This window comes from Bipolaris oryzae (assembly GCF_000523455.1).
Source record: "Bipolaris oryzae ATCC 44560 unplaced genomic scaffold scaffold_4, whole genome shotgun sequence".
Classification (NCBI taxonomy): Eukaryota; Fungi; Ascomycota; class Dothideomycetes; order Pleosporales; family Pleosporaceae; genus Bipolaris; species Bipolaris oryzae.
The window spans coordinates 92,820-110,745 of record NW_006911280.1 but is presented as its reverse complement, the minus strand read 5'-3'; the positions used below and the strand labels follow the sequence as shown (position 1 = coordinate 110,745).

The window sequence follows — 17,926 nt, the reverse complement described above, 5'->3', positions numbered from 1 at the left end:
AGTAGCGGTGATCATCTCTAGTACGTGCAGCTGTCCTGCCAACACTACTTTTCTTTTGACACGGTTAATACTGCCCTGTCTGTTTTTGTTCGGAGATTGCGATGTACGCATTTCTTCGCTCATTATCATACTCATTTCCCTAAGGAACTCTCGGTCTGTCTCACATATATGCATTTATACCATACAATCGGTGAAATGAACAATCTAGAAACACCCTAAAATAAAGCCATCTTTTTTCTCCCCGTGTCACGTGACCAATCCAGGGTTCAGCTAGAACACACGACCTAGACCTACGCATGTTCATATCCACCGATCTACCGCTCCACAAGTTCCTGAAGATCTTTTCAGACCTAAGATCTCACCATGACGAATCACACGTTGCGAATGAGGTAATGATCAGTTTCCGCGGGTCTGGCTCGATGGAATCCGAGTGTCTAGAATCATTGCTAAAAAAGAAATACGCAACGCATTTGGTCGTGCACGCCCACAATTTTTCTATTGAGGTTTGCAGCGAGTGTGGTTGAACAGGCAACACTTGGGGCATATCGCCACGCGTATATGCATAGGATACGGAAAGATACGATTGTAGCTAAAAATTGCACATGTGTCGACAGCTTCACAAAAGTTGCATGACCATGCTATTGCATCGTGGCGAGATTACCTATAGAGGATAAAAGGAGAGATATAGATATATGTGTAGCTATGAATAGAACGCTTCCACGATCTTCCCAACACACCTCTCCATAACGCAAGATCGAATTTCAAACAATTGAACAATAAGTAAAAAAAAAGCACATTGCTTTCGACCTCTCATCATCCTTGAGCCGAACAACCCTGAAACCGCTTTCTGAGAAGAGAAGAGATAAAAAAACCGGGCATATCGCGGCAAGGCAAAAGACGAGGGATTCTAGAACTTTGAGTAGTAACAAGAGAAGAAGAAAAGGGTGGGTCCACTGCTATGCATGGAAACGATGGCATTGATCGGAAAGGAACGGGGAGGTGAGGCGCAGACGTAATGAAGGGCGTTTGTGTATGTGCTCATGGGGTGACGCGCGCCCTTTCCCCACAATCCAAGCCAAAAGGTGGGGTGGAATTGTTTCTCGACCGGAACCTTGAAGCAGGGAAAACCAAGGTTCGAGGTTGCATGCGTCTCCCTCCGCCCGCCCCGCCCCGGTGTCTCCCCACGCCCTTGCTAGGTGGGAAGCTTGTGTGTTACGAGTTTCTTGAGTAGTACTTAATTCGCGTGTCTCTCTCCTTCTCTTTGACTTTTGGAACTTTGACTTTGCTTTACCTTTGCAAATAAACCTAAATTAAACCTTGGTTCATCAATTCTCCGAACATCACCTTCCATATCCACGACTCATTGCGACTTGAGTGATTTTCTTTTATCCCTCTCACCCTAACAGAGTCGACTTAATCGTCGTTTTCGAACTACTTGAATTAAAGTTTCCATCTCCAGCCGCTAGGAAAGCCGCCAAACGAACCCTTATCCACGCAGCCTTCCAAGCAATTTGGAATAGGGTACCAGACAAAGAACCGGTGCGGTTGCTTTGACCCTGTGAAACACTTGGGGAAAAAAAAGGGAGCCTCAGACAATCGATATACCTTTACAAATACCTGTGTGGACATCAGCAACTAGGCAATTCACAACTGGATATCCAGATTCGAATATGGCACCCATCCACAAGACACCCAGCGAAGAAGGTACGCATCGTCACCCCAACATCCTCTCTACAACCGACCGCAAACTAACCCATCCTGCTCTAGAGATCGCAAAAACCCTCGGCAACCTCAAGCTGTCGCCCTCGCACCCCGAGAAACCCCTCAAGAAACCCAAATCCAAGCCGGTAGCCGACAGCTGGGACGACGACGACGCCCTCAGCTCCTCAGACACCGAAACCGAAACCAGCAATTCCACAAGCACAAAAAGGGCCAAGGCATCAGAATCCCAACAAGGCAAATCCTCGCCCCAAGACGCCCTAAAACCCCTCTCGACAACCTCGTCCCACGACGACACCGACGTACCACCTAACCCCCCACCTCCCACCCCGGCCTCGCCCACGCAATTCGAGTACCCGCACGGCGATAGCAACGTGGGTTACAGCATTGGCAGTGACGGACCGCGGAGTAGGAATAGTCCTGCGAGTTTGGACAAGCGACCCGAGAAGACGACGGCGGTGGCTGGGAGGATGATTGCGGGGGCGTTGGGGGTGCGGGCGCCGAGGCGGACCGAGGAGGAGAGGGAGTATGATCGCGTTATGAGGGAGAAGGAGAGGAAGAGGCGGGCCGAGGAGAAGGAGAGGGAGAAGAGGGAAACAGAGGCGAGGGAGGCGAGGAAGAAGGCTGTTTGGGATGATTAAGGGAAATTAGGTTGGATTGTGCGTCTTTTGGAGGGGGTTTTTCTTTTGTGTGAATCATGTTGCTGGCATTGCATGGGTCTAGGCGTTGTACCTTTGTCAATGTACATAAATATACGATTTGCAGGAGTGTACAATTACTGTTTCTTTGTTGTTGTTGTTTTTTCGTTTGGGCAAAAGCGCATCGTCGCGTTACGATATCCATTGGACCATTGCGCAAACACCTATGAGAATTTCCGGATGCATCACATGGTCAGATGGAAGAACAGTAAATGTAGTGAATTTCAAATCATCTCCCGCGTTAAAGCGCATCCACACACACACACACATCCCCCTACCCGCCGCTGCTACTACCTGAATGAAGAACACCAAGAGGGGACCGCCCAAAGACGGAGCTTGGTAGTACCATGACGCCAGAAAATCCGTGATATCCATATCTGACAGCAGAATAAAAGAAAAAAAGTGCAAAAAAGGAAGAAAAGGACAGGATCGACTCTTTCTGCCACGCCTTCGCTCAAAGCAATCATGTCTTCGTACGTCTCGGGCAGGTCGCAAGGTTGGTTGGTTGGATGGCTGAGGGAGGTATAGACAGTCAGTTGTCTAGCCGCCGGTTATTCAGGGTCCAGAAAAAGCCATGTAGTCGATGGTGCTGGTCAGCATCCGCCAATCTGCTCCTGGTGAACCTCGAGGGTGTCGCCATCCTGCATGTCAAGCTATGCCGTGTTAGTCCATCTGTGTGCGTGCGTGTATGTGTGGGTGTGCAGTTAGGCTAACGGCCCATGAACCCCACGAAAAAAAAGAAGGGGAAAACAAACAGGGATTGGCGGCAGCGTAGGGCGAAGGGACGGCAGAAAAAAAGAAGTTGGCTACGTACCGTGTCTGGGTTGTCCTGGGCAGTGACACGCTGGCCGTCGAAGAGAAATCGGACGCTGGAAATGTTCTTGCCCTGGCGGTCACAGAAGGCGTTCATGAGCTTGCCGAGGGCCGTGGTGCGCTTGATCTTGAAAAACACCTCGTTGTTGTTATCCGTGACCTTGATGTTCAGGTGTTCGCTCTGGCCGCCGTCCTCGGGCTTCTGCTGCACGTTGTTGGGGGAACCGTTCTCGGACATGTTGGTAGGGGTGGTGGTGGTTGTTGGTTGTGCGACTGTGATGCTGCGTAGCAAGCGAAGTAGGCTGGAGGCTTTTGAGTGGGAAGGTCAGTCGTGGGTTGAGTGGAAGGTGGAGCGGGAGGTGAAGGAAGAGGGCACGATTTGCCGCGCGGGACGAGGCTGCAATATGTGGTGCGGAGATAGTCGTACCTTAATACCGGCGGGCGGACTTGCAAATCACGGCGGGTGATAGAAGCGTCTAGTGGGGGCGAGCAAACGCGTCGGATGGAACTGCAGCAGCGGTGGCAACGCGTGAAAAGACGATTGTGAGGGATCAAGGCGCAAGACTGAGTTGTGAGCACTGCGGAATTAGTGGGGGTCTCGCTCACCAAGCTTTGGCCGTTTCTGGTCCTCCGGCCTCACCTTGCACATCTACCTTATCCGCAAAACTAGAGCCGTCTGACTTTGTCCTTTACATAATCGCTTCCTGTCTCGTAATTGACGTCTTCCAGTACATCAGACTGATAGTTTTGCGGCACTTTGGGGCGGGTTCACCATGGTATGGTTATGATGTCACGCTGAAAGAATTGGGTAGGACAGCCGCACTGACAGAAGCATAGGGAGAAATGGAGAGAGACTTGCAGACAGACCCTCCATGCCATCCACGGGCATGTGCAATTCAAAGTATGTGGCGCAGGAAATGCTGTACGTGTGAAAAGCTAAGTAGTAGACTGTATCCAAAGGAACAACTACAACGAAGAAAAGTGCAGAAAAGAGGTTGGTTCCTATGGCCCGAGGCAACAATACAGTGCCCTGTAGGACAAGGATTAACAAGCCGCAGGTGGATGCATTGTATGAGTGCTGCAATGCCTTTTACGAAAGACAGGGCGAGAAAGCAAGCACCGTGAGCTGTCCGAAATACTCGCTTTTGAAGTATGGCCACATCTGTCGACATGTTGCTGCTAGGCTAACAGAATACAGGCTCAAGATGCAACAACGCGCCAAAGGCATCTCGTAGAATCCAGTCTTAATCGTCGCCAGATACGGTCTTGTGTTATTAGTTCCCAGAATAAAAACCACAGCCAGTTGTTGCTGGAAAAAGGGCATGTAACACTTTCTTTCTTGTCCGCACCATCAAACTTCCGAAAAAGTCCAGGCGGTTTTACCAGGAAGTGTGTTTCTCTAACATGGCATGAGCGCGTCGTAGAACACTGACAAATTTCCGACGAGACTCTATAGTAGCACATGTATAGGTTATAAACATTGTAAAGAAAGAAAAGAGCAGCCGAGCGCATCCCCGACGAGGTTTTTGTACTTTTGCATTAGCGCGCGCCGTCCTTGGCAACACGCTAACCCGCCAGGCACGTCCGGGCGCGACTTCTGTTTTGTGACGGGCTTAGGACGCTCAACCACGGCCATCCCAGGCCCTCACCAACCCATTGACAACTGTCTGACTACCCCGGCCTAGAGTCGCCGCATCTCCTTGTTGTCTGCCGTATCCTACGCTTCCTTCCCTTTGCTTCCAACATGGCGTTACGACCCTTCTCGCGCCAGTCGCAGTCGACTGCAGCACAGGTAAGTCATCAAAGAGCTTCCAGCCTTGCCCACGACAAAACACATAGATGGACTCGATGGCGGCTGACACCAGACTCAGTCCCCGAATAGTAATGCGCTTTTGTTTGGCGCTTCCCGACCAACAAATGGCACCACCTCCAACGACCCGCTCCAACCACTGCGCGCAATGGCCGACCGCGTGGGCAAAGAGGTTGAGAAGTTTGCAGAGCGAGTCGACCACTGGCATACACACGGAAATGAGTCCAAGATGGCCAAATATCACACCACGGTCAAGTTGGTGGGCAAATTTCAGGATGTTGCAGAATCTCATGTCAAGGAGTTGAAGCGAACGACCGAAGCAGAGAACAAGGGCAGTCTGAGCAAGACTATCCGGCGGCAGATACAGACTATGGCAGATGCGTCGGAGAATGCGCCCCAGAGCCTCTTCGCTCAGTCTTCCCAATCCGTCAATTCGTCGATTGAGAACAACACCGCCCCTGTCTCCGCAAACGTCCAGGAGCTTCGAGAATGGCAGGCAGAGCTTGCAACATGGAAACTGCTCAAGCTCGTCATCGAACACTACCACCCCGACCCCGATACCGATGTGACCGCAGAGAAGAAGGCGCGTTTGGAAACTGCTGGAGGCACTGCGCGGTACTGCAAGAATAGCGAGATTTGGGACCGATTCATACTGGAAGATGACCAAGCGAAAGAGAAGGCACTTGTTCTTCGCTGGTTGGAGCAGACCGCGCGAGACAGCGAAAGCGATGTCAAAGCTATCACCGCAGCACTCGAGGAGCATTCGGGCAAGGGCGCGCATACATGGACAAGTGGCTGGCTTGACACCAAGGCGAAGATCAAGCAGGCGAAGCGCATGGAGGGTGCCGACCAGCCACTAAAGCCTGCCAACACGAACATCCAGACCTCGGACAAGACCGCGAACCTTGTTACACAGCTCGACCCAGATGCCCCCTCAAGGCAGAAGCGTGCGCTTGAAAAGAACGACGAGTACTATGAGCGTTCCCTTTGGATGGTTGCATACGAGATGATGCGCCGTGGACTGCCGTGGACGACCATTGTGGACTGGTGCTACGAACGAAATGAATCCTGGCGTGGAGTCAGCATTGGAGCAGCATATGAGAGTCACCCCGAAGGTGGCCCTAATGTTGCTGGGCCAACTGTTGGCTATCTGTTCCGCCGCATGTGTTTCTACGCTGCAAGGGGGGCACGGATACCTTATGAAGGCGCCGTATACGGTCTGTTGAGTGGAGACTTGAAGCAAGTACAAGCAGTTTGCCGATCTTGGGACGACCATCTTTATGCGCATTACAACGCCCTGCTTCTTTCCCGGTTCGACACGTACCTCCAAAGGAACTACCCCGCCAAGGTGACAGAGAGCCTGACCCAAAAGTTCCTTTTTCAGGATGCAGTAGCCAACATCGGAGATTGGGAGGCTTCGCCCGAGAAGGTTATTGGTATACTAAAGCAGCAAAGGAGTACCGCCAGCCAAGCTGTCTCACCAATCAAGCTCATCCAAGGAGCGCTTATCGGCAGAGATGCTGATGACCTGATGCTGAAAGTCGGCATGGCCCTAGCGGATATGTTTGCTCAAGACAAACGACCTCACAGCCTCATCATCCACCCAGATTCGCCAGAGGAAGACCGATCACCTATACCAGCGGGAGAATACCGGACCTTTGAAGCGGAGCGATACTACCAAAGCCTTGTAAAAGATCCCCACGCTTTCCGAATCTTGGTGCACATCTTCATTGTTCTCCGTAATGGACTTCATACGCTCTTTGAGGATACTCAACAGGACAAGCAATTCCTAACTATGGACAATGTCATCGCTGCCTACATTGAGTTCCTGCGCCTTACTCAACGTTTCGATGCCATCCCGCTTTATGCGGCGCAGCTGATCGAAGAGCGTGCAGCATATACCCTAGCACGCGTCCTTCCCGACATCAAGAACAGCACTGAGCAGCGGCACTGCGTTGCGCTAATGGAGTCATATCGACTCGACGTTATCCAGGTCGTATCTCAGAGCTTTACGTTTGCTGCGCGGGATAGTGGATTCACCCACTTCAACAGTGCAGGCATCACAGTCATCACAAACCCCATCAAGCGTTTTAAGATTTTGGAGCCAGTCAGCGTACCTCATGAGCAAGTCCTGTGGCCCGGTGTGCGCATCAAGCGGTCATTCGATGGCGAGCAAATTAGCGAGCAAGACGAGATTATTGTCGATGCTTTGCAATGGTACAACTACATTGGCAGGGATTATGAACACACATTTGAGCACCTCAACAATGCGCTGACCATCTTCCTTCGTAAGTATTGTCTAGAAATTTTAATGCCGCTTCTCAGCTAACATCTAACCTAGTCAACGGTCGCCTAGCTGCTGCCGAGAAGGTCATTAATGATCTCAGCGTTGAGTCTCTGTCGCTGTCGCGTACAGAAGCTCTTACTGGCTATCCTTTCGATTTGATGAGTCCTGGAGCAGAAGAACAAGATGAGCGCCAACTCCATGAGCATCGAGACAGCCTCTCAGCCGCTGCACGAGCTGCTGCAGTTCCTATTTCACAATTACCTGATGCCAACCAGCACAGAGAATTGGTGATGCAATTGCGCCAAGCCAGCTTGCCATACTGCAACCTCCAGCAAATCGTTCGCCTGCTCGTCCTCTTCCGCGAATGGCGCGAGGAGGAGCAAGCACTCATACAGTCAGTGCACGCTCTTCATATACCTTATTTCATGCCAGCTAACAAACAATGCAGGATCCGTGCGGACCGTCAGAAAGAGACCACTGGTGCGAAAGCAAAACCAGATACTCAACACACAAAGGCTCTTTTGGACTCTATTTCCACCATATTTGACACCCTTCTGCCCTCGATCTCTATTTATTCTGCTGCAGACCCTCACTACTTGACAGAGCAAACGTGGGATCTCCTCAGGGCTTACGTTCCCGATATGATCCTTGCCTATCTCTCCGTTCTCCAGTCTGCATCGTGGTTCTTGAACAAGGATCCCGCTATCAAGGCCATGGAGGTTGCTGTCGTCATAGCCGATAAGAGTAACGAGTGGCTACAACGCTGTCTGCTGGAAACTGGCAGGATGAGCGAGGTATTGGAGTGCTTGGCTGGTGTATCCAAGTGCATGTTGAAGCTCACCGAGGGTGGCAAGGAGAAGGGTAACAAGAAGCGAGGAGGCAAGGGAGAGACGCTGAGGATATGGGATTTGGGTTCTAGATAGTGTGAGTGTGCAGAGAAATGGAGAGAAAATGACTGCTGCATGTGTAATATACAGTTTTTGTTTCTTGGATTTGCGTTGATTGCAGTCTGCACGAAGAGCACACTCATAGAAGAACTACATGATATCGTAACGCGGGTAATTTGTATTCAAACGTTATACATAGTAAATGGTCAGGTACAGAGAATGCTCGCTAGAGAGATTCTTACCGAGTCGTATTATTGAACTGCAAACAAATGAAAGAGATCGTTGTGAATCCGACAGGACTGAGATACATGTAAAGAAAATAAATCAAAAGAATGGTATATACCCTGTACACCTTGAACATCTCCCTGTCTTACTTGTGAAGACCATTGGCACCTAGTGGAAAGCTCTCAGCAACTGTTCGGTAGCAATGCCCAAGCCACCGAATCCTAGCACAGTCCACAGCCACCTGTTCTTCAGCTCATCGACACTAGGCCAAAATGCGTTCTTGTCCTCGCGGAACCTTTCCAACTCACGAAGTTTCTCAGGAGATGAAGCAGAATATCTGCGTTGTTGATGCTGCTCTTTTTGCGCATCGCCACCGAAGAAGCGGAGAAAGGCGTAGTTTGCTGCGGGACCCAGGAGCTCAATGGGTGCGAGCATGTCGGAGCCATATAGCATGATGATGAAGGAGATGTGGACTAGTGCGTCACCTAGGTAGCTGGAGTGAGGTTAGAAAGGTTCAGAATGATACATTGGGGGGTTAGGAATAACGTACTTGGGATTACGGACAATGCTCCAGACACCTTCACGCAGGATTCCCTTGTTACCCTCGGCCTTGTACTGGTCAAGCTGGTAATCCGCAAGAGTCTCAAGAGCCAAACCAGATGAAAACAAGCCAACAGCCAGCATCTGAACAAGAGGATGATAGCCCGTCATAACCGCGCCTTCATGTCGAAAAGGTGCAGTAAACGGCAAACTAATCAGCATCTGGAAGAACGCCTCTGGAATAAAAACCTTGAAAAGCGCAGTATTCCAGAACCCATCCTCCTCTTTCACCTCCACATACCGCGGATCGTCTTCACCTCGCTGGATCGACCGCCTCGCAATACGGTAAAAGAGGCGGCCTCCCCATAATGTGACTCCAGTCAGCATAACCCGCTCATGCCAGGACAACCGATTAAAAGCTTGCGAGACAGTGTACCCAGCGGCCACACGCCGGCCGACAGCTGACCACCACGCATTGACAACCTGTCCACTAGGCCACAACCAGTCTTTTGCTTCAACACGATTCGTATATCGTGCCGCCCCGTACGCCAGAACCGCTAAGCCCGCATGTAGCGAGAAGGAAGGAACGAGCGTGTCTTTCAGGATCCCGACATCGAACAGTGAAGCATTGTACACGTGCGTCTTGGAATGCGTTCTATCGACCGCGATCTTCGGTAGGTTGGAGCTGTTTGTCGCGGGACTGAGCCCGGAGCTGGGCTGCAGGTAGAAATCGTGGGGGCGTTGGTCGGCGACTTGGATGCGGAGGTCTGGAGGGTCAGATGGTGCCTCTTTTGGAGAGGCACTGCTGAACCAGCTGGACGCCATGATTTGGGGGAGTGAAGCGTTCAGTGCACCACGGAGATTTGTCGCGCGAGCATGCGGTTATATCACTGTTCTGGATGGAGCGTTTCCCCGCATTTGCAACGGAGGCGGGCGCGCGGCATGGTGCTTCTTATTCGTCCGGGTGTGGATGGAGGGAGGGGCTTTTGGTGCATTCATTGCGTTGGTGGTATGACCCAATCACGCAGTGGCTTGTGTACGCAGGTTCTAGTATTTGCTGGGTCTGTGGATCGGTTTGTGTTGGGGTGATGTCGCGTGAAGATTGGTGGTGATGTCACTATTGGTTCTAACTAAAAGGTGGGGCGGTGATGTACCCATGTACCACACAGCCTACTTGGGTACTGTATAGGTGGTATGTACAGTTTCACCACTGACTTGTGGTAGGCAAAACTGGTACCGCGTAATGGCTCCTGTACAATTGGTGAACACACATTGTGGGCCGCTATTGTTTTCACTGCTGCCATGACAAATATGGCTTCATCTCGCTCTACCACTACCTATGGTAGCAACGAAACAACCACCCTTTTGTATCATAAAACCCCCGGAAAAGATCAGAAGTTCAAGTTCGTCATGCTATCGCAAATACGCACCAACATCCAGTCATGGTGGCAACAGACACCTCTACCAACAAATACAGCACCGCCTAGCTTCCAAAAGTGGCACATCTTTGATCAAGACCAATGGATATCATTTGTTAGTGACGGAAATTCTCAGCCTGACATCAAACACCAATTGGCAGGCTCATTCCGACTCGTGACTTGGAACGTCAATGCAGATGCACTGTCCCCAAAATCTCGTATATCCGCACTACTGGAGGTTATCAAAACTACTGGAGCTGTAAACGTTATTTTCCTGCAAGAAGTATCAAAGGACGCGCTTACAGCACTACTCGAAGAGCCCTGGATCCAGAAAATTGGTACATAAGCAACATTGATGCTTCCGCGTATGGAACCCAAAAGTTCATCAGCATCACCCTAGTGTCTAAAGTTTGGGTAGCTACAGAAAGTGTCTTGCTCAGCGCCATCTGGAGAGCCCCCCTTACCAAGTCGGTTTGGCCGAGACGCGCTATGCTGCGATTTGATCCTCAACTCTTCAAGCAAGCACATCCCTGATAAAAGTCCCCTTCAGATCCGACTCATCAATGTCCACTTAGATTCTTTGCCAATAAATCCGTCACTCAGGCCGCATCAACTGTCCATTTGCACATCGTACCTGAGTACAGCTGGCCGCGGCATCATCGGCGGCGACTTCAATCCTGTTCTCCCAGAAGATGATGGCCTTGTGTATGCCAATTATCTTATCGATGCATGGGAATGCATTCATCCAAACGACGCCGGTCACACTTGGGGTGTATACGGTGAACATGTCTTCCCGCCAAACCGGTTCGACAAGGTTACTCTTTTCAACCTTACCCCTTCGGCTATGGGTATCCTGCGAACAAGCGAGGTGGAATCCCATGGCGAGAAAATGTCAGCTGGTGGAACGAAGTTGGCTGAAAAGGTACAATTTAGCGATCATTTTGGTGTTTGGTGCGAGGTCAGGTGGGAGGAAAATCGAGCGCAGTCGGAGTGATTGATGTATGGAGATTAAGCATATCGGTAATGATTAGGGTAACTAAAGTCACTGGTGAAGTTATATGGAGGCAGCTGGTTTACTGATAACTAAAAGTAGTAAGTTTAGGTATGCCATACTACTTCCTCTCAAGCAATAACAATATGATATGCTGGAAGTGGAGGCGAAACAGGTAGGTATAAACATATCAGATGAGTACTAATCGATGACGTCAGATGGAACCGAACGTACCCCTCATGCCTCGGCATGGCTTGATAGCACGACTCGTTGTAGGGAGTATCTACAAATATACGTATTCACGTAATTCCCTGAATAACAACCTCATAATGGCGTCCAACAAGCCCAATGCTTTCAATCCACCTTCTGTGGTAGAGCCACCACCCACCTACTCTCAAGTTTGCGTCACCCCCATAGTCGCTACATCCGCCTTGGTTACGCTTGCTGGCCAAACAGGCCTACAAAAAGATGGCACAGTGCCTTCTGGTATCAAAGCACAAGCGAAAGCCGCCTATGAGAGCATTCACAAGTGTTTAGAAGCTGCAGGTGCAACACCGCGAGATATTGTACGCCCTCCGAAACCTTGACGCAACTTGAGGAGCATGAAGTTACCGCAAAGGGAAATTCAGTGGCATGTTGCTGACCATGATTTCAATCCTAGGTTTTCGTCCGACACTATATTGTTAAAGAAACAGGTGACAAGGAGCAAGATGCAAAGGACGTCGTGGAACGGGGTTGGGGCGAGGAATGGATGGAATTCATGGATAAGAATGCAGATGGACATCGGCCCCCGGATACAGTTGTTGGTGTTGCGAGTCTGGCGTTGGGGAAATTGTTGTACGAGTGTGAAGTCACAGCGATGATTAGTCGTTGAAAACGCTTGGATTCAAAACGCAACATTACGTTGTAGTACGTACAACCGTGTTTTGCTATGACCAAGCGAGTGATTAATCATACCTGTAAATGAGATCCGGGGGTACTCTGTAACAGATAAGAGATAGAAGACGTGGCATACAATCGAGGATACCGTGGAGTATCTACAAGGATTACGATCCATCCCTTGAACGGAAGACGCGGCTAGCAGGCGTTGCCGTGAGGGGAAACTCGGGTCGGCAGTACCTTCCTGTTCGAGAATGGAAGGCTCTTTATCGCTATTGGCTACAAGCAGCATAGAGGCACAGTACATAGCTACATCACAGCTCTACATGATGTTCTCTACTTCACACCAATTCCTCTGAAAGCGCCTTCTCTTCACCATGGCGCTTGTATCGTTGCTATCCATCACCCCATTTCTCACCGTAGCGTACACCCGGGAAATCACTTTTCCGCCCGTCTCTGGATATGGATCTCAGCAGGCGTTCCCTCAAGGACTATTCGAGACCGATGTCACTCAAGCCAAGTTTGCAGGGCTAACCACATATGCGAGCTTGCCATATGTACATTGTCTCGCGCCTGAAGGAGACGATGTTGAGCCGTTTGACATTGCTATCCTTGGTGCGCCATTCGACACTGTAAGTCACGTACTGTGCAGAGCATAAAGATTATATATACAAAATGTATGAACGAGGCGGGTGTTGACGGCTGGTAGGCTGTAACTGGTCGACCTGGAACGCGCTTCGGCCCGGGAGGCATCCGAGCTGGATCACGTCGGATGGGTCCCTCGTGGAGCATTTATACGGGTAAGTGGACTTATTGTGAAAGACTTGAAATGCTGCAGTTGTTTCCTCGAGCATGAAAATTGGGGGCAAGAGTTGTTACATGTCGAATTTGCGCACGTAACGAGGCCACCGCGAGTAACAATCGCAAAGGACCGTACTCGAATCGGCAGGACCCATGTAACATCTGGCTGTTGAAAACTGCCATCTAGGTGTCGCCTCAATTTCTCTTGTTGGTTCTTTTTAGGGCAACTTACAGTCTGAGAATTTAACAAGATTAACTTAAAATAGGAGAAAATGTGTTCTTCGACTGGGCCAAAATAGTCGACTGCGGTGACGCTCCATTGACTTTCTTGGTAATGCCACCCATGTACGATACTAAAGGAAAAACTGATTGAGAAATGTAATAGGATAACACAGTGGCCCTGAAGCAGCTTGACAAAGCCCACGAGGTTCGTAGCGAACCCCTGATTCCAACGAAGACTTTGACTGACTATTAGCTTCAAGATTATCTCGTCCAGAGATGCGAACTCAAGTGAGCATGGTCGTACACCAAAGATTATCACTCTAGGGGGTGATCACACCACCACACTACCTGCGCTACGCTCAGCCCATAACCACTGGGGTCCAGTCAGTGTGATACATTTCGACAGCCATATCGGTCCGCCAGACCAATCTTTGTAGCTGGTTTCCGCTGACCGCTTAACAGACACTTGGGATCCAAAGGTGTTGGGTAAGTTCAATCTTTCCTGCGTACAACTGCATGCTAATGTATGAAAGGCGGAGGAATATCCCACTACGCGTAAGTTCTAATCCAGAAGTTTCCCTTGCACAGCTCGCTAAACACCAAAATGACAGTGGTGTCAATCACGGAACGTTTCTGCATATTGCACACGAAGAAGGCTTGATTCGAAATACATCCATTCACGCTGGCATCAGAGCACCAGTTTTACGACCAAAAGGTGATGTTCGGAATGACATTCGATGCGGGTTTGACATGGTCAAGGCCAGGGACCTTGATCGCATTGGCGTGTCGGGGATCATCGAGACGTTGAAGGCGCGGGTAGGGGATAGCAAGGTATACATCAGTGTTGATATTGATGTGCTTGACCCGGCCTTTGCTCCTGGTGAGTTCTGATATGCCATCCCTACACCGCACAACACGATACTCACTGCGTTACGATATGGAGATGCATAGTGTTGCTGCACTACCTTCAGTAACCTGATATTGGACGGTGTGACTGACGTAAACTACAGCCACGGGAACTGCCGAGGTTGGCGGCTGGAGCACGCGAGAGTTACTCTCTATCCTGGATGGTCTTGCAGGACTAGATGTAATCGGTGCTGATATCGGTATGTATCTTATTGTATCAACATTCCCCTATTCGAAATGATTAAATACTAACCACATCGGTCGATAGTTGAGGTCGCTCCTATATACGATAACCCAGGCGAGCCAACAGTGTTGGCGGCTGCAGAAATCGTGCTTTCCCTCATTACATTGATGGTGAAAGCACCAGCTTGAAATTCGGGAACGTGATGGATTATATGGGAGTTTTGCAAAGGTCTGGGTGATGTAATATCGGATATCAGGTCATATAGCGGTCACCATGTTGAGAACAAAGAAAGAATAGTCGCTGCTGAAGTATATAATGAGATACAAATATGCATGTTGAGAGCCTTAGCTTGGAAGCTAAAGATGCTTTGAACGAGTCTGTGTAATTCGAAGCTATCCAGAGTGTACGTAGATGACCTTCTCTACAACATGACATGCGCGAATCAACTCTGACAAAACGAACCTCATCTACAGATTCGAGCTTTCTGCCTGTAGTCGTCCTACAATATTGTACCGCTTGCTGAAAAACGTGTGCCAGTCATTCAAAACTCCCAGCTCTTTCTCAGACAATCCGGAGTAATCCGATATGCAGTCCTCCGGCTTGAGAGAAGACAGGCCAAGAGCGCGGTTAGGCTCCTTACCCGCAAACACTGGGATCATTTATTAGTTATACATGGTAATGAAAGATTATTTCTGGGTTCACGAACCATGGTAGCCCTTTCCAGGCGCATATGTCTCCTTGCCGCTCACATCAAAGACATCGCCCTAGATCACCGTTAGCTCCGCTGCACGTGTTTCGGGATGGCATGTCGATGGGGGGGTTTTCAATAATGTACCTTGATAGCAACTAGTGTTGGATAACCTTCATTTGTACCTAGGCTAACCGTTAGTTATTCCGGTCTTCCAGAAAGATTCCCGACGGAAGTCACTTGGAGAGAAGCCTACCATCGCACTTTGCCAGATAATCCCGCTCGATGATGTCATCTTTGGGTGGGTTCAGCGTAACAGTCTCCTTTGGAGCGAACTTCTCCTTCTTGGGTTCGGCGGCGTCGGACATGATGGTGTATTTAAATGTTCAGTGTAGGTGTGGGAATAGCGAAGAAGTGACCCGGGGATCTTCAAGTCGACATGCTGGCCGAGGCGTCTGAGGTGGTGGGGTGCACGCCAAACCGTTCTAGGCTAGTGCTGTTGCGGACTTCATTGCACCATTTTCTGCTCGGCTTTCTATTTGTGGTTGCAGTTGCAAGACTGGTTTTCAGACTGATGCCTAAGAAATGTCTTATCAGCTTTTCGGCGTGGTAGAGTTCCTTTATCATTCATGATTCAAATCCATTGTTTTTCCCCAGACAAAGCGACAGTAGTGTGGTTACCTGATATTGAATTGTATATACGTACAAAATAAATCGTACACAGTAAATTCTAGCCCCCAAAATGCCAACCCAGTCATTCAGCAAACGCCATGGCTATACGCCCAGACTATGTCGCTAGTACAGAACAATCATACCATCCAACCGGACGAAGAAACATTCAAGCCTGTTACAGAATTCCGATGAACCATCCCACACAATACCTAATTGTTGTACAGTAAGGTTTCACTTTCTGCCGCCAATCCCATACGTTGACTGAGCGCAACATGGTACTAGGAAATAACCTTACCGCCTTGCGCATTTTCTGCAAACTTCTCGAGGCTCATCCCAAGCACGTTTGACTGTCCATGCGCCAAAGCACTGGTGATTGGGGTCATTCCGTGCAAAATGGCAATACACCGCAATTCGGTACTCGAAATGCCCGCAGCGAAAGTTGATTTTGTTATAGGAGCACATCGTGTTGTGTTGATTGACAATCGGAGCTTGGAAAAAGGGATGAGAGCTATACCTCTGGTTAGTTGGTACAAGGTGAGGAGCTGAAGCTACCTACGTGGGAGACACTTCTGTGGTATAGTAATTACGAAGATGATGAAAGCACGTGGTCTTGTTGTATCTTTGAAAGGAAGTTGGAGTACCCAGTCTAAGCAAGATGCGGAGAATGTGGGGAAGCGTGAGTATCCTACTTTTGGCGCGATCTGCAACTCTTTATATACACTGGTATGTATTCAATGTACTCACCGGGTGCAGTGTTCGAAATTCCCCTTCTTTGGCTGTGTGAACCAAGAAATGGAACCTACATTGAGCAGCAGGGAACTGCAGCAGTGGGGCCAGGTTGCAAACTCCCTAGTTTCATCACTAACAGATATCGTGAAGGTAGCAGATCGCTTGTCTTTTATCTTTCTGACTCCATTAAATCCTTAGTATTCACACCGCGGACACACTGGCTCACTGTTGAATATTGTCAATTTGTACACCTCTTAAGCCCCTCAAGATACTATTAGCCTTGACATTGAGATAAGCATAAAAATTCTTGAAGCTGTAGTTGGGTGTGAGCCGTTGTGTTCTCTAGCTGTACATCATCTAAAGAGCACGGCCCTTCTAGATGCATGATTGCACAAAGATAGCTCGTGGCCCATGACGAACGAAAACGGCGACCAGGCGACAAGAAATCGTTCCACAACCACAGAGCTTGGCACATTCTACCGACATATGCGAAGTAAATGTGGAGAAAGTTTTGCTTGGCAGTATGGCAGCTGCTGGATTAGTTATCTTGTGGCGTGTCCAAGGGGCAAATCTTGGTTGCAGCACTGCGAACCTTCATATTTTGATCCACACCAAGCAATAATCCTACATTCTTCTAGAAGGTTCTCAAAAGCCACTACCTGGTTTTTCTATCTCACAAATAACGCGAGTATATGAACTGCAGCCACTCCCTTATCCCTGTAGCTGACAGTGTTACACACATTTGAGCTCAGGTAAAATGAAATTTGTTACAAACTTTGTCTACTAGGAAAATTACTATTCCTTTGATTTTAGGCTTCACTAAACATGTTCTGAGGGCGTGCAGTGACAAGCTAAGAGTGCTCAGTGCGTTGGTCCTACGCAACACGCTGTGGGGATCCCTGATGCATCGCAGCTCTTTACGCACACCACAAACATGCAATAGATCTTTCTGCATTAGCTCCTACCAAATTTTAGCGAGAAGTCAATTAAAAAGGCCATTGAATGCATATCGCAATGTCTCCTCAGTTCATGCAGATAAACCAATTACCCCGAAGTATAAGTTTGCCTTGGAATACTATCACATCTTGATCGGGTACATGGTAGCTAATTGAGATCGCAAAGTCCAAAATCCGGGTACTGGAACTAATATAAGATAAATAAAGCGCTTCAATGCATCTCCACATGCAAAATTCCAACAATCCATCTGCATCCCCTCAGACGTAACCACGTTCCAAGTTATCAACCCCGCTCTATCCCATGTAGCACGCCCCAGATCCTCAAAGACGTAGCACTCGGCCACGCAATCGTCACACGAACTCGGTATCTGCAAAGCATCACTCACGCTCAAGTATGCATGCTTGATGTATCGATTCTTACCCGGGTACGCTCTATCAATCCCAAGCTCATGCGCTAAACCCACCCCACACATGCATGCCGTACATAACGTGGAACTACAA

At 49.3% G+C, this 17,926-nt stretch overlaps 10 protein-coding genes across 10 annotated transcripts; 6 read left to right on the top strand and 4 right to left on the bottom strand.

Moving 5' to 3' along the window:
• Positions 1 to 1,670: 1,670 nt before the first annotated feature.
• On the top strand, positions 1,671 to 2,360 carry COCMIDRAFT_726 (uncharacterized protein; the record flags this gene model as incomplete). The annotated part of the gene is made up of 2 exons (XM_007684610.1): positions 1,671 to 1,704; positions 1,768 to 2,360. 2 exons carry the CDS (start codon positions 1,671 to 1,673, stop codon positions 2,358 to 2,360), a joined length of 627 nt encoding a protein of 208 aa, XP_007682800.1.
• A 650-nt stretch (positions 2,361 to 3,010) lies between these two features.
• COCMIDRAFT_81386 (uncharacterized protein) lies at positions 3,011 to 3,468 on the bottom strand (the record flags this gene model as incomplete). Its single annotated transcript, XM_007684700.1, has 2 exons — positions 3,011 to 3,070; positions 3,232 to 3,468. 2 exons carry the CDS (start codon positions 3,466 to 3,468, stop codon positions 3,011 to 3,013), a joined length of 297 nt encoding a protein of 98 aa, XP_007682890.1.
• A 535-nt stretch (positions 3,469 to 4,003) lies between these two features.
• Positions 4,004 to 4,465, top strand: COCMIDRAFT_32092 (uncharacterized protein; the record flags this gene model as incomplete). Its single annotated transcript, XM_007684662.1, has 5 exons — positions 4,004 to 4,006; positions 4,068 to 4,131; positions 4,178 to 4,224; positions 4,289 to 4,380; positions 4,429 to 4,465. The coding sequence occupies 5 exons, from the start codon at positions 4,004 to 4,006 to the stop codon at positions 4,463 to 4,465; spliced, it is 243 nt and encodes an 80-aa protein (XP_007682852.1).
• A 509-nt stretch (positions 4,466 to 4,974) lies between these two features.
• On the top strand, positions 4,975 to 8,250 carry COCMIDRAFT_32091 (uncharacterized protein; the record flags this gene model as incomplete). Its single annotated transcript, XM_007684661.1, has 4 exons — positions 4,975 to 5,022; positions 5,102 to 7,328; positions 7,382 to 7,721; positions 7,776 to 8,250. The coding sequence occupies 4 exons, from the start codon at positions 4,975 to 4,977 to the stop codon at positions 8,248 to 8,250; spliced, it is 3,090 nt and encodes a 1,029-aa protein (XP_007682851.1).
• A 357-nt stretch (positions 8,251 to 8,607) lies between these two features.
• On the bottom strand, positions 8,608 to 9,804 carry COCMIDRAFT_723 (uncharacterized protein; the record flags this gene model as incomplete). Its single annotated transcript, XM_007684609.1, has 2 exons — positions 8,608 to 8,932; positions 8,990 to 9,804. 2 exons carry the CDS (start codon positions 9,802 to 9,804, stop codon positions 8,608 to 8,610), a joined length of 1,140 nt encoding a protein of 379 aa, XP_007682799.1.
• Positions 9,805 to 10,389: 585 nt separating this feature from the next.
• On the top strand, positions 10,390 to 11,391 carry COCMIDRAFT_32089 (uncharacterized protein; the record flags this gene model as incomplete). The annotated part of the gene is made up of 2 exons (XM_007684660.1): positions 10,390 to 10,735; positions 10,838 to 11,391. The coding sequence occupies 2 exons, from the start codon at positions 10,390 to 10,392 to the stop codon at positions 11,389 to 11,391; spliced, it is 900 nt and encodes a 299-aa protein (XP_007682850.1).
• A 326-nt stretch (positions 11,392 to 11,717) lies between these two features.
• Positions 11,718 to 12,262, top strand: COCMIDRAFT_721 (uncharacterized protein; the record flags this gene model as incomplete). The annotated part of the gene is made up of 2 exons (XM_007684608.1): positions 11,718 to 11,954; positions 12,050 to 12,262. The coding sequence occupies 2 exons, from the start codon at positions 11,718 to 11,720 to the stop codon at positions 12,260 to 12,262; spliced, it is 450 nt and encodes a 149-aa protein (XP_007682798.1).
• A 382-nt stretch (positions 12,263 to 12,644) lies between these two features.
• COCMIDRAFT_81424 (uncharacterized protein) lies at positions 12,645 to 14,568 on the top strand (the record flags this gene model as incomplete). The annotated part of the gene is made up of 10 exons (XM_007684699.1): positions 12,645 to 12,899; positions 12,977 to 13,067; positions 13,335 to 13,399; positions 13,454 to 13,495; positions 13,551 to 13,704; positions 13,753 to 13,776; positions 13,824 to 13,845; positions 13,902 to 14,170; positions 14,301 to 14,396; positions 14,465 to 14,568. The coding sequence occupies 10 exons, from the start codon at positions 12,645 to 12,647 to the stop codon at positions 14,566 to 14,568; spliced, it is 1,122 nt and encodes a 373-aa protein (XP_007682889.1).
• Positions 14,569 to 14,847: 279 nt separating this feature from the next.
• Positions 14,848 to 15,436, bottom strand: COCMIDRAFT_21883 (uncharacterized protein; the record flags this gene model as incomplete). Its single annotated transcript, XM_007684631.1, has 4 exons — positions 14,848 to 15,029; positions 15,087 to 15,144; positions 15,216 to 15,253; positions 15,325 to 15,436. 4 exons carry the CDS (start codon positions 15,434 to 15,436, stop codon positions 14,848 to 14,850), a joined length of 390 nt encoding a protein of 129 aa, XP_007682821.1.
• A 595-nt stretch (positions 15,437 to 16,031) lies between these two features.
• Positions 16,032 to 16,202, bottom strand: COCMIDRAFT_81685 (uncharacterized protein; the record flags this gene model as incomplete). Its single annotated transcript, XM_007684698.1, has 1 exon — positions 16,032 to 16,202. The coding sequence occupies one exon, from the start codon at positions 16,200 to 16,202 to the stop codon at positions 16,032 to 16,034; it is 171 nt and encodes a 56-aa protein (XP_007682888.1).
• Positions 16,203 to 17,926: the final 1,724 nt, after the last annotated feature.